General features: G+C 38.2%; 1 protein-coding gene across 2 annotated transcripts; it reads left to right on the forward strand.

The window, feature by feature from the left end:
* The first annotated feature begins 794 nt into the window (after positions 1-794).
* On the forward strand, positions 795-12,021 carry LOC115797391 (uncharacterized). 2 transcript variants are annotated; one of them, XM_030753954.1, is made up of 10 exons: positions 795-987; positions 2,056-2,115; positions 3,144-3,241; positions 6,255-6,396; positions 7,668-7,694; positions 8,609-8,688; positions 8,810-8,900; positions 9,001-9,108; positions 10,958-11,125; positions 11,631-12,021. In XM_030753954.1, exons 1-10 carry the CDS (start codon positions 957-959, stop codon positions 11,765-11,767), a joined length of 942 nt encoding a protein of 313 aa, XP_030609814.1. In that variant the 5' UTR covers positions 795-956; the 3' UTR covers positions 11,768-12,021. The 2 variants fall into 2 exon arrangements, with proteins under 2 accessions (XP_030609814.1, XP_030609815.1); XM_030753955.1 differs by having other exon boundaries at positions 11,634-12,021.
* Positions 12,022-14,810: the final 2,789 nt, after the last annotated feature.

The raw sequence follows: 14,810 nt of genomic DNA on the forward strand, positions 1-14,810 counted from the left end.
TGGCTCAGGACACTGAGAAAAAACAGCAGATGCAAATTTGAAGCACTCAAGGCACCAAAAGCTGGATTTTAAACACTTTGCGTAATAGTCTCCCTTTCTGTAGTTTCTGTAGGCTTTTTTCTAATGCTGTCTGCTGCATTGTGGCTTCAAACAAGTGAATGCTAATGATAAAGAGGTCCTACTGATGTACTTCTGAGGTGAGAGGCCAAACTGAGCTGGCATCCTGTAGCTGTGGTTGATGACTCAATTCCTGACAGCGAAGGAAACACTGAAGGTGGAGATAGACGCAGAGCACATAGAGAGAAAGCGAGCGGGGGCAGTGGGCTGAGATGTTGAGAAATAAAAGGGGGAGGCGGAGAGAAAGGTTAGGGGAGATTGCAGCAGGTGGAGAGAAACAGAAGCAGACACACACAAAAAGAAAAACACCCAAAAGTATGCAGACAAGTCTCTGATACACACTCCACTCTTCTTCTTTCAATCTTGCCCCCAGATTTTATCATTTAGTTACAGATATTAGAATCCAGCACGAGTGAAGCCCAAAACTGATGCTGGCTGATCAGATGTGACCAATCGGTCCAGGTTCAGCTTCATCCTAAAAATTCCTCATTAAAAAAAAAAGGATCGCCCTGTCTTTATTTACTTTTGGTTGTATTAATAGAACAAGTGTGAAGCAAAAAAAAGAAACAGCCACTAAGTGAGTAGGTGACGAAAGACACAGCAGGAGGGGGAGGAGGGGGGAGAGAGGAAGAGAGGAAGAGAGAGAGAGAGAGAGAGAGCAGCACGCAAAAAGATCATAGTTAAGTGAGAGCAGCAGCGGAGGAAGAAGAAGGAACAAAATAAAGAAAATCAGAAAAAAAAGGAAACTTCCCGGTCCCGCTGATGGTCACACGCCAGCTTTGAGATCTAAATCTGAGTGAGCAGGAGGAGAGAGAGAGAAAAGTGAATCCATCACCACCATGAAGCAGTGGAGTCGCCTCTGCTTCCTCGGTGAGTTTAGCTCCGCAGCTTTAACATCAGAGTTCATGCTTTCTTAGTTTACCAGAGGAAGTTTGATTTTGCGGTAAATAAAAATAAAAGGGAACAGAAAATTTTCTGATCGGCGTCCTCGCACGCGATCAAAACACAAAAAAAACTTTTCACGGTGAACGCTCAGATTGTTTTTACATCAGATGCTGCAGGAGTTTCGAGGTTTTACTCCAGATTGTCATCATTTCTCAAAACCTTCTCCCACCAACACATGCAAAGCCTCGATTTGGCCTTAAATCTGCACCTGCATGTATTTGATTCAGTTTAAGGGGCTGTCAGGGAAGCGTGACATATGCAGGAAGTAATATGGGAGCACGCAAATCTCACCATATCCACACCCTTTTTTTTATTCTGCTTTAGCTGTGCAAATCAACGTGGAGATCACCACATTAATGCATCATATTGATTCAGCATGAAGCTAAATATGTGTCTGAGTGAATATTCTGTTCAGCTGTAATTATTACACATGTAATTAACAAGTAAAACTGCCTTTAAAATAGTAAAGTACTTTGATTGTTGATGTGTTTATTGCAAATAAGGACCCCAGAACATGTATGCATTACATATAACAATATAATATACAGCGGAAGTGTGCAGACTGCAGACTAACATGGGAACTGGACCAAAGAGGTCAAAGGTTAGAGTGTAGTGTGATTTAAATTAGTCTATAACTGACTGATTGATACGGTCTAGAGTTATCTGTGTCCTGTCCTGGTTTGATTGCACTTCTCTGCTCTCATTTTCACACCAGCTGTTGCTTTTTTTCACACATATTTGTTGCAGCAGTCAACAAGTGTAACTACTATCTATAAATGACCATGTTTAGCTAGTTTGTGCATTTTGGCCTGTACACAGAATCTGGAGAAAGAGTGTTTTTAATGAAAGGGTAAAATCATTTTGCACACCCACGGTCTGCCTCCTAATGTGATTTCAGTTACTTTATCTAACTTGATCTCTTTCCATGACTAACTCTCTGATTAACTTTTTTGGGCATGTTTAGCTGTTACTCATTCTCTCTTTCTGTTTCAGTTCTAGTGGTTTCTCCTATTTGCCTGGGGACAAATGCAACAAATACACAGGGTAACAAAGGTATGATGGAAACCAACTTGCTTTAGGGAAAATCAGAAATTATTTAATTAACATAAAAGAAGCTTACCCCAAGTCCAAATGCAGATAGATGTGGATTAACAGTGGCACAAAGCAAGAGTCCAATTCAAAAATATATGTTTTTATGATCATTTAATTGTTTGATTATTTATGTTTTTAACATTTTAGTGACTTTCTATATTTTTCATGCCTTTACATGTAATAACGGGTCTTGATATGATGACTTGAAAATAATCTTATATTAATTTTCTTTTTGGGGAAATGAATGTTTAGATTACAATAATAAGAATAACTCCCATATTAAGTAGGTGTTTTTGCATTTACTACACACTTAAGGTACCTGAAGTAAAAGTACTCATTATAAAGAACCAATAGTTGTGTCAGAAACATTGATTAATTAATGTGCAAATGATTTGATGGTGATCTTACTGCTTATACTCTTGGAGCTACAATAATACACAACAAGTCATTAATTGATTTATATTTTTACACAGAACATTTGCAAATGTATTTAGTAATTAAAGCCTTAAAATATATGTATGATAGCTCATGGAGGCCTGGGAATGTCTAATAATATTTTAGGGGTGGGGGAATGAGACTTGTGCCAGTCTTTTAGACACGCCCCTGAAGAAGGTGGGCTTTTTAAATTTTAACATTATAACTATATTCATTTTTTCAAATGTAAAAAATTAAGCCCCATTTATGGGGTAACACTGGGCTGTGTTCTGGTCCTTACTTTCTTTCAGTCACGTGCTCTCGTTTCTTAGGCGGCAGCCTGAACCTGATCTGCACTCTGTGGCTTCTTAAACGACCCTAAAACTGTGGCAGAGTAATGACGAGCTGCAGAGTCCTGTTTCTGCTGCCTTGTTGCATAGCTGTGTTGTCCTACATTGTTTTTGCACATCACCACACTACTAGCAGAGTCTCACAGCGCTCCTGTAAAGTGTTGTTTTGGGATAACCCGTGGCCTCATATTGATTTTGTGTGTCTCTCCTTTCTGTCACTCACAGGTTCCCTTAACACCCCGACCCCTACCCCATTCCTTCAAGGTGACAGTAAAGATCTCGGACCCTCTGTGAATTTGACCTTAGAGGAAACAACCAACACAGTGAGTCAGTCGTCTCACAGTGAAACAGCAACTCGCAGTTCTCAATGTGCAAAAAGACGAGGCCGGGCTCGGAGCTCAGTGCTTCTGAGTTCACATTGCTGACATCTATTTCATATTTCAGTCTGTGAAGTACAACTGGGCTTTATTTCATAAAGAATAATGGCTACAATTGCCTGGCTCTCTTTAAAGTGCAAAAAGCCACCCATTCACACATCCAGGCTCTGCACACTAACTGCTACATGCAGTAGCTGTTTCCTGGTGCACGACCCGCCACATGCAGCTACTTCCTGAAGTCTTGTTGTCACCACAAGGCTGCGTAGTTAAAAGCAGAGACGCAGCACAGACGCAGCTACCTGTAAAGAGACTGAGACCCACAGGCTGCTGTTTACTGCCTTTAATCACACCTCTGATCACCACACAAGCAAAAAAAGCAACAATATATTTTCTGTTTTCTCTGACTGAGTTTGATCTGTTGATGACTACCTTGGTTCTCCATCTACAGCTTTACTTTCCAAATAGTTTTTTCATCCAATGATGAGATAGATAGTCAGGATCAGAAATGATATGAAAAGGATGAATAACACTGAGCAAATCCCACAGCTGTGTTTGATTAGCTCACTTTCTTTTAAAAATGTGAATAATTCATTACAAACCCCAAGTCAACAGTTAGTCAGGATTTTGGAATAAATCCCAAAGGATAAAAAGGATTGAACTACAAGGGTTATCATTTGATGATGTTATGAAAGAGTTCAAATGCTGTGGCCTTTAAAATGATAGCTTCCTGTCGATTTAAGCTTTTACAGTCTTACAAGAATTTCAGTTACCTCACTTGACCCACCTGCACCACCAGGGGCTCAGCCCACACTTTGGAAACCACTGACTTCAGAATAAACAGACTTCAAGCAGACATCTATACATTTTCTATTTAATTTAATAACTTAATTTGTATTTTTAATTTCATTTTTTGTCTGCTCTGATGGTGGTTTCACAACTTTTAGTATAAACTATAAACTACATCTCATCTTATTTTAGTTCATCTTAAATATTGCAAAGCATAGACGACTACTGTCCTTACTAAAAATAATGATAAATCTGTGACTTAGAGTCTGGCCTCAGGTTACTTATTTAGATGAACAAAAACAGCTCACGATGTTCTCACTGCCGTATGTTTCCAGTCGGTTACCTCAGTCTAAATATCTGATTCATTCTCACTGCTATCACAAAAAAAAAAAAGTGTTAGCTGACCACATTTTCCTCTCATTTTGTTGTCGATCAAAGCAGATGTCAGTCAAATCAGGCTTCGGCTTAACTTAGCCTGGAGGTGAAGGTGCCTAATTACTTTGGCTTTCAGTGCGTAAGTACTTAATGAGGTGAATCTGGTGTAACCCTACAGACCAGAATAAAGTGACTGACCATTCAGTTACACTTCAGATTGATGCCCTTCCTTCTGCAGGGTCAGAGCTTTAGCAACAGGCGAATGAAGCGATCAGCTGATAGTTATGAAACTGATCTGCACTGCATTTTTTTGTACTCAGTGAATTAAAACAGATATCTGGTTTTTTGAATGTGAGTATTAAAAGTTTTTCCCTTTGAGGTATAATTTCATTTAAAAAAAGGCAATTTGGGCAGGCCATCCATCATAGGCATGCATCAGTGTTTAGTTTAATAAAAAAATAATACTGATAAAGGAATAGGGTTAGTAAATAATGCCACTGTCACTGGCTTTAGTGAATAAATTAATTGAAACCAATGACAATACCGTTTTGTACAGAATGGTGTGGACTATGCATCTGAAGCATGTTTAAAGCGCTATTGTGTGGTGCTGATAGGGGACAGTGACTTTCTGGGAAAGGTGGTGGCTCAGGATGTGGAGCGGGTTGTAGACTAACTGGAAGGTTGGTGGTTCAATACAATTTTATTTATATAGTGGCAAATCCCAACAAATGCCTCAAGGCACCTTATTTTGTAAGGATAGGTTATACAATAATTACAGACAAAACCCAACAGTCAAAACTACTGCCTATGAGCAAGCACTTGGTCACAGTGGGAAGGAAGAAACCTCCGGCAGAGCCAGGCTCAGGGAGGGGCAGTCATCTGCTATGACTGGCTGCGGCTGAGGAAGAGAGCCAGAGATTAGTTTAATCCTCCAACCTGCACATTGAAGTATTCGGCAAGATACTAAGCCCTGAGTTGCCACTGATGCATCCATTAGGTGTATGATTAAGCATAGAAAAAAGCACTTGTATGAATGGGTGAATGGCTTGTAGTAACAAAACAGTTGGCAAATACAGCATGTTTGGAGGAAAACCTTCATCAACTGTACTTGAATGTTGAAGTACAGGCCCACAGACTAAAGACAAGTCTCCAAGTGGAAGTACTTTAAACTTTCCAGCAGGGGCAACTCCTCTGGTTGCAAAAAGCAATGAGATTATATAGAAGCCCATGGAGGAAAAGTTATTTCTCATTTAGTTACAAGGCCTCTGGAAATGAATTCTTGCTGAGTTTGTGGTCTCAATTGCTAGTTTAAAGTCCTATTGCATACAAAATTATGTTCTTCTTTTTTGCATTTATAGCCCCATTTGGAGTAAAATTAATGAAGAAGTAGGTTATGATTTAAGTAGTGGCTCCTGCATGAGTGTGCAGTGTAGCTCAGTTTCACACTGGGACCCATCCCTCGATTGTGACGTGTGTTTTCAAGAAACCAAGATGGCGACTTGCTAAAACCCAAGCCTTCTAAAACCACTGGGTGACGACTTGGTGGCTACATCCACTGTTTAATACATACAGCCCATACAGCCTATAGACACAACTCACTGCATCAAAAAGCAACACACTTGAACTACGAAGTCTCCTCTCGGGAAGCCTTTTGAGCCAGAAACTACTGGCGAGTCAGATGCCTTCAAATGCAGCCAGTGCAACTGAAATCAGGTTGATTAGAAAATAAAATGGTTCAAACTAAAGAATGTGAAGCTTTAAAACACAAACTGTGATCTCTGTCTGCCATCTTTTGCAGACTGCAGAAGGAGTGGTTCCCAATAATGTAACACAGGCTGAAGAAACAACAACACAAGCCGCCACCTCGCCCACTGAAGTCAAAAGGAGTGTCCACACCAGCAGTTCTCCTACAACACCGACTCCCAGCTCACCCACTACAGGTAATTTACTGCCACATATATTCAGAAGGCGCATGTTGCGTGCCTCAGTTTGCCTTCCTGTGCATCAAACCACAACACTCACATGCTCACACGCTCTGTAGCTGTTAGCAGGCTGCAAACACGAACACTCCGGCACTCTCACTCTATTCTAACAAACCGCTGAACACAGAAATGTTCAGACACACGCGAGTGGAACATCACCGTGACACACACAAAGCAACAATTTTTTTTAATTTGAAAAAAACCAAAAAAAAACAATTAAATAACAATTCTGGCAGTCAGTGAATCATTGGAGCCATGTTTTCAAGCAGAAGGATTTACCGGTTGCTTCTTTTGTCTGCCATTTTTAAAATGATGTATAGATGCTTGTTGTTCAACACTAACAACATGAAAATGTTGGCTCTTTCTCTAAAAAAATGGCATTTTCTCTGACATTTTAAAGACAATCACAATAATCAATTGGGATTTAGAACAGGGGTTAGTTACATTAACAAACAAGCAAAAAGAAGCAACTCATCTGCAGAAACACATTTGAAAGTCATGCAGTCAAACCTGAGAAGGAAATGGGCCCATAGTTTTACTGATTTATTTGAACTAGATCATGAAGTAAAAAATATAAAAATATATATTGTATTATGAAAAGAGAAATACACTCAAAGTCCAGTTTGAATTTTTAGTGTTTCAGTGAGGTCTATATGATGGGTTTTATAGGACAAGCTGCTAATTTTTGTTTGTTTTCAAAAAATTCTAATTACCTTTAAAATAACTAAAAAAGAAACTGTGATGGTTGTCTGTCTGCTTCTTTGAATACCAAACCAAGACTCAAATATGAAAAACCCTGTCTAAAGAAGGCCTGATTAGGGGTAGACTGTAAAACTTTAAATAAGTAAGTAATAAGAGGGTCCCAGTAAGGATCCTTGTGGAATACCTTCATCAGTTCTTTGGGATATTCAACTGAAATAAATTTTAGTCTTTGAAAGTAGCTTTTGATAGTAATAATGTGGATACTGACAGGAAATATGAATAGATAGAAAGGTGTTCCTGACATAAATTGAATCATTGTGGTTATCAGGGTTTCTCTCAAACAGAAAGTTACTTGGAAAAGTTACACATTAACTGAAAAAGAAATCAAATGCTGATCTGTTAGGAAATGGAAATATTCAGACATATCAGACACCTTCACTTATAAACTGAACTTGCTTCAGCTCCATATAGTGACAACATTGACCAGCATTAGATAAATCACTGAACCTGCTCTTTGTTTCTTTTAGTAGTGCCTGCAACTGGGTCATCTGCAGGTAAGGATATTTCTCATATTATCTGTTTTGTTTTGTATTATTTTGCTGTCTGTGTTTCACAGTTTTGCTTTGCATATTGCTCTTTGACCCCACTGCAAGCTTTTTAGTTTTTAAAGGAAAAATCTGATGGTTACATTTTTGATAGACATCAAAAATGTAACTGTTTTCCAAAAACTGTTAAAATACATTACTGAATCGCACAGTTGCATTATATATTCTCAAGAGCCAAATTGTGTATTATATTTATGTTGGAGTAGCATATGCTAAAACCCAGAATGGCCAGTTGTTTCAGAATGAATAAATCCACACGGTCTCTGTTAAAGGATGAAGTCTTCAGTTATACTTTTCAGATATTAATGAATGTTTGGCCTGCATCTGTGGTTTCCTATGAGCCACACTGGGCTTTGACTGGCAGTGCTTACTCAGGATGCATCTGTTTACCACAACCCGGCTACAGTTCCACCAAATGCAAGTTTTGACACAATAGTTGTGCCACATCTGGCTCACACAACTCTGGCCAGCACTAAAAGTTGTCTAGATTTGACTCAAATAAGTGTGCTGTCTGAATGAGGGTGAGAGACACATCTCAGTTTTTCTTATTATATGGGACTAAAGTACAGACCATAGGCTTAAGCAATGCTAGTGACCCCCAGTCATTGCAATGCTGATAACATGACAAGAAATTAAGCTGTTATTTCTTTACAGCTCAACTTTTACATCTTTATTTTTGCTTTTTAAGTAATGTCCAAAGGAGTTTCAGGCCTCAGTTGCTCGTTTCAACACTTATCGAATACAAAACTGCGTTCATTTTTAGATCCTACTTCCTTTTTGATTAAAGCAGATGAAAACAAAGCACTGGATGGCCCCAATGCTATTTCTGCTGCTAAAACAGCCCTGTTTACCTTTGTCTTTAGGTTATGTGGTCCTGGTGTTGATCATCATAATGATTATTGCTCTGTGTGTAATCCTCTACCTCTTGAGGAGAGCCTCCAGGGTAAGGAAAAAGAAATTGAAGAAGAGGTCATTTTCTGTGGACTTAGCCTTTGTGTATAGTATTACAGTAGAGAGTCTTCGCAGATTATATTTAGTCGTTAGTGTCTTGCTTGTTTGTCCAGACGTATTCATTTGACCTGCAGCGTCCAAGTCCTGCCAACCATCTCAACCAGCCCACTGGCACCTTTGAACAAGTCTACCTGGATGATCTAGGTATGTTTGCATGAACTTCATTACATTTAAATATATGCAGTGGTATCTAAGATGATCCTGACTATTGTGCTTTGGTGTGTGTCTGTGTGTTACATCTCAGAGCGACCAGCACCTAAAGATATTGCAGCCACTGATGACCTTTCTCATCCGCCGGTAGCTAACGGCACAAGTCTGCATTCAGAGGAAAAGGACTCCACTGGAGAGACCGGTACGGTACTGAAAATGTTTTTCAGTCCTCAAAAAGAGAGTTTAGGTATTTTCAGGTGTTTAAAAAGCAAGGGTCTTGACAACAAATGATATTTCTGAAGATCATGTTAAAACTGTTTATACTGACTTTTGAGATAGACTGAAATTTAACAATTCGGGTGGTAGGGTTAGATCATAAGCTTGGTTAATAAGCTGCTTGTTGAATAGGTGTATCTAGCTAACCATGAGATTTCAGATGTGTCAAGGGACCTTGAAATCCATCAAAATACCACTGAAATTTTACACAATGACCAGATCTGAACAGGATACAACTGACAGGTTTCACCACTATTAGGACTAAAATGCTTTTAACATGTTTGTTAGTTTCTGTATGGTCCTAAAAAAGCAGCTTGAGTGCTCAGCTAGTGCAGAAAAAATATTACATGCAACTTTGTCAGAGTTGGACCCCCCTTTTCCTTGTAGAACTGCCTTAATTCTTCATTGCACTGATTCAACAAAGTGCTGGAAACATTCCTCAGAGATTTTGATGCATATTGACATGGTAGCATCACAGAACTGCAGATTTTTCAACTGCACATCCATGATGAGAATCTCCTGTTCCACCACATCCCAAAGCTGCTTTATTGATTGGGTTCTGGTGACTGTGGAGGCTCTTTGAGTACACTGAACTCAATGTCAGTTTGAGATAATTTGAGCTTTATAACATGGCACATTATGCTGCTGGAAGCTGTCTTCAGAGGATGGGTTCCCTTTTGGTCAGAAAGGGATGGACATGGTCAGTAATGCTCAGTTGGTACTAAGGGGCCCAAAATGTGCCAAGAAAATATCCCCCCACACCATTACATCACCATTGTCAGCCTGAACCATTGATACAATGCAGGATGGATCCATGCTTTCTCATTGTTTGTGCCAAATTCTGGCCCTACACCCCAAATGCTGCAGCATAAATTGAGACTCATCAGACCAGGCAATGTTTTTCCACCCTTCTATTGTGAATTGTATCCTCAATTTCCTGTTTTTGGCTGAAAAGAGTGGCACCCAGTCTGGTCTTATGCTGCTGTAACCCATCTGCTTCAAGGTTTGGCAGGTTGTACATTCATAGATGCTCTTCTGCGTACCTTGGTTGTAATGAGTGGTTATCTGAGTTACTACCACCTTCCTATCAGCTCAAAGCAGCCTGGACTTTCTCCTTTGAAGAAAACTGCTGCTCACTGGTTATATTCTCATTTTTAGGTATGTTCCCTGTACACACTAGAGATGACTGTGTGGGAAAATCCCAGTCAATCAGCAGTTTCTAAAATACTCTGACCAGCCTGTTTGTTGCCAACAAACTTTCCTTTAAAGTAATTTAAATTGCCTTTACATGACTCTGAATGTGACTTTTAAATGACAGTAATGTGCTCAGTTTGAGCTTCAGCAGATTATCTTGACCATGTCTCCGTGCCTGAATGCATTGAGTTGCTGCCATGGGATTGGCTGAGTAGATATTTTAACTTTAACTTTAATGACAGATGAACAGGTGTACCTAAAAAAGTGGCTGGTGAGCTTAAATACCAGTCTAGTCCATTTTTTAAAATGGTTTTAGGCTGAGAATTTTTTTTTTACAAAGCTTCTATTTGATGAAGTCATGATCCCAGTAATACATTTCACTAAAAGTAGAGATTGAATTGACAAAAATGGAAAAAAGAATCCTACTACAGTATATAATGTCTTGAGTGCCTTGGGGATGCAACATGACTTTACATACATTTACTGGAAGTCTGAATCCATTCACTAACTTTGTGGCACTAAACAAAGCTACATCGTTTCTTACATTTTCTTTTCTTCTTCTATTTTACTTCTCTGTCCAGCTCCTGAGGAACAGCCAGAAGCAAATGGTGTGGAGACCTCACCCACTGACAACACCACGCCTTCACTGAGCAGTGATGAAGGTGATAAGACATCCGACCCACCAAGCAGTACCAACCTGTTCTTTGATGCTATTGAGGAGCAGCAGAATGAAAACAACAACAACCCAAGTAAGATTATTTTTATACTGCAAATACAAACTCAGAGCATCCTGATGGACTCATAGAGCTCTAGGCCTTGCAGGAGAATGTTTCAGTTACTGTGACAATGAACTATTTCCAGCCAGCTGTAATGGCAGAACAAGAAATATTTGTGAAAAAGAAATTAATTTGTATACATACCTTTGACACTTTGACACTGCTGTCTTTAAATAGGAAGCATGTTTTGTGGTCTTTTGTGCACCGTGCTCTTGAGACTTCTCAGGTGGGATGCTTCAGTCTAGCATCCAAGAAAAGGGGAAAATGGAACTTTGAAGTTTGAATTAATTAAAATTTTTAATTTTTTAAAATTTTGGATGTCTGTAATATATATATATATATATATATATATATATATATATATATATATATATATATATATATATATATATATATATATATATATATATATATATATAAATTTTTTAAAAATTAATTAATAATTTTTTTTTAAATTTTCATCCTTTTCATCTCTCAGCAGTTTCCTCCAGTGACCCATTTGTTGAAATAAGCCTGGATGAGCCGGCCTGGTGCGATCAGCTCCTCAACTCTTCTGAAGCACCTTCTTCGGTCCTCCCCTTCTCTCCTTTTTCATTATCCTCCTCGTCCTCTTAGCACCGCTGTGATCAACATGTAGAGGCCTGTAATCATGATGCTAGCTCAGATGAAGCTAGCTTTAACTGCCTTCTTATTGTGTTTTATTGTGTTTTCCATGTTCTGGCCTCAAACTTAGCCTCATTTAGTTTTTTTTTTCTTTCTAAAACTAAATGTTGGACTTTGAAAGAACTTTACTTGAATTGCTTAAAAGTGAAAATATGGGAATCCCAAAGCCAGTGTTTTTCAATTATTTCATGCCTAAAAACCACCAAGAGGCAATCCAAAACATGAAGGCACAACTTTATTTTGTCACAAAATTGCCTCTAGGTTTGATGCTGCACCCTGATATCTAAAAAAATGTTTTTCTAATTTAAATCCTGATCTTTTCCTAAATTTAATTGATCAAACAACTGATCATAACATACTATAAACCTAATAATTAATTTACTACCAAAGACAATTAAGATGTTTGGCTTTATGTGGGACTCATATTGTCAGGTTTCCTTTTCAAACTAAGGGACTTCAGATAGCGTATTTGTGGTCTCTGGACCTGCAGCTTTTTTTGTTGTTGTTGTTGTTTGTTTGCAAATGTCACCACTCCATGAGCATATAGCTCGGCTTCAGTGCCTTATCACTTTAGCACTATCAAATCAGCAGCATCACAGATCTCACATTCTTTTAAAGTAGGCAGCAAAAGTGTTTATGCATTTGCATACTGCAATAATAATGTATGGCTGTAACTAAATCTTCAAACATGCATGGCTGTGCAGAAGAATGGTATTTCATTTGGGAACCACAGCTTATTAGCAAACTTAAAACTAGCTTTACCGGTTTATGCTTTTTATAAAGTGATCTTTTTCTTTATTTTTATACATATTCACCATGTCAACCTTAAACCTAATCAGTTTTTCTTTCTAAAATAACTTGCATTTGTGTGCTCCATTTTCTATACCAAAGTGTCATGAAACAGTACTTAACTAGCTAACTGTTAGCTTTAGCTGTAGCAACTCTTCATATTATTATGGAAGGTTAGTTTCACCTCAACCCAGTGAGTTTTAAGAAATCTCTATAAATATACAAACTGTGTCATAGTTACTGTAAATATGTTTCTTTGTTATGTTTTTAGTAGAATACTGGGAAACATTCCTGTTTATCTAAATATTACATTTGAATTTTGTGACTGGATGTTTCTATGCTACTGAAATTTAAAATGCTTTAGTTTTGTGTTTTCATTTGCAATATTTCACATATTTGTTTTTTTACCTACATTTTTAATAAAATTACTTCTTTAAAAAAGCCAACTAAAAATACAGGTTACTACTGTCATTCTGCTTAAAGCGCTGGGTCAAACTGATATACAAACATAAAAATTTTGGGCTGATGTGAAATAAAAGAAGCTAAAAACTCACAAAATTTAATTTTGTGTCATGTTGAAATTCAAGTTGTTTCAAATTAAAAGAAATTTCACTGCTCTGCTAAACAGCAATTTGGTATTCATCTTTCTCTCACTTAATGTTTTATAATATATTAATTTTGTTTGCCTCACTGCAGCTTTTTCCATAAAATCTGTATGTTTTTCTTGCCTCAAAATCAGAACCTTAAGAGACTTATTTATCTCCATCTTGTGGTCCTGAAGTCTCACAGTCTTGAATCACTTTGTAATGTGGGCTGAACCTGAGGATTCTCTGTCGGATAGAAGTATAACACAAATTGACTTCTTTAAAATTCATTTTTGCAAGTTGTAAAATGCCAGAAAACACATTTGAATCAAGATATCTGAATGTCATTTTGCCATGGCTCAGCAAGCTGGCAGACTCAAACGCAGGACTTGTAAGTAAAAGTTCAAAGGTTTATTTACAATTCAGATAATTAATAATTAAACAGAGTTTTCCAGAGGACGAGGTCTGAATCCACAGAAGGGGTAAGTTACTCCATAAATATCTCACAATCATGAACTCCTCTCTCTGGGAAGGGAAATCTGCACAGGTTTGACGGGTTTTTGCCAAGGAGCGATTCAAGCTCATCACCTCCAGGTGTGCTGAGCAGGAACCCAGGAGCACACACACACACACACACACGCGCACACACACACACGGTCGCACACACCGAGACTGGCTGGTGGACTTAGTTTAGTGAAATGCCAGTTTGAAATGTGTTGATGAAATAATAAATGTCAAAGAAAGTTGAGTTTATTACTTTTGAGAAAAAATACCACTTTGTTTTGTTTTAGGTAATGTTTATAACACATAATCAACAACATCAGGAAAGGCAGCGTTCTGTGTGACAACATAAATGAACCCTTATTCCCGATGACTGAGAATCATTTAACACAGAATAATGCATTTTATTTGCTTGACTCTCTTTTCTTTTTTTGACTCTATTTAAAGCAGCTGTTTTAAATAGAATTTTGTGACTCTGATAATTCACTCTGATGGACAGCTGTTCCTGCAGAGAGAGTCCTGTTACTCACGATGGGTTTTTAATCTGAGAAACTCATCATCTTTACAGCTACAAAGAGGTCTTGTTGCTTTACTTTCTTTCTGAAGCAACACAGACACAACATTAGACCTGCTGCTCAGTAGAAATGGCTCCAGTCCCGCCTGTTTGGGGTGTTAAAGTTGGTCTCCGAGCTGATCAGCTGCTGCTGTAAAAGACAATATTAAAAAAATATTTCTTGACACTTATGTGCAGAACAAAAATGAGCACATTTGGATGTTTGACATGTACAACACAGCATGTATTTTGGTTATTAAAGCCAATCTTACAATACAATTCTCGACAGTTTAACTGCATCAAGTGTAGTTTAGCAGCACAATAAATGAGCAAATTCATTCAGTCTACTGAATCAACTTACCAATGACGCTGAGTTCACATTTTGCAGATCTTGAGGCATAATTGGTAAAAACTGTACAAATGTACAGACCCGAGTCATCAGTCCTGAGTCTGGACACTTGAAGTCTGATTCGTCCTTCTCTGAGGGCGTCTTTGTCACTCTGGACTCGTCCTGAAAATGTTTTATCCTGAGCGTCTGGCATCACAAAATAATTAACCGAATGATACA

Source organism: Archocentrus centrarchus, chromosome 18 (assembly GCF_007364275.1).
Source record: "Archocentrus centrarchus isolate MPI-CPG fArcCen1 chromosome 18, fArcCen1, whole genome shotgun sequence".
NCBI lineage: Eukaryota > Metazoa > Chordata > Actinopteri > Cichliformes > Cichlidae > Archocentrus > Archocentrus centrarchus.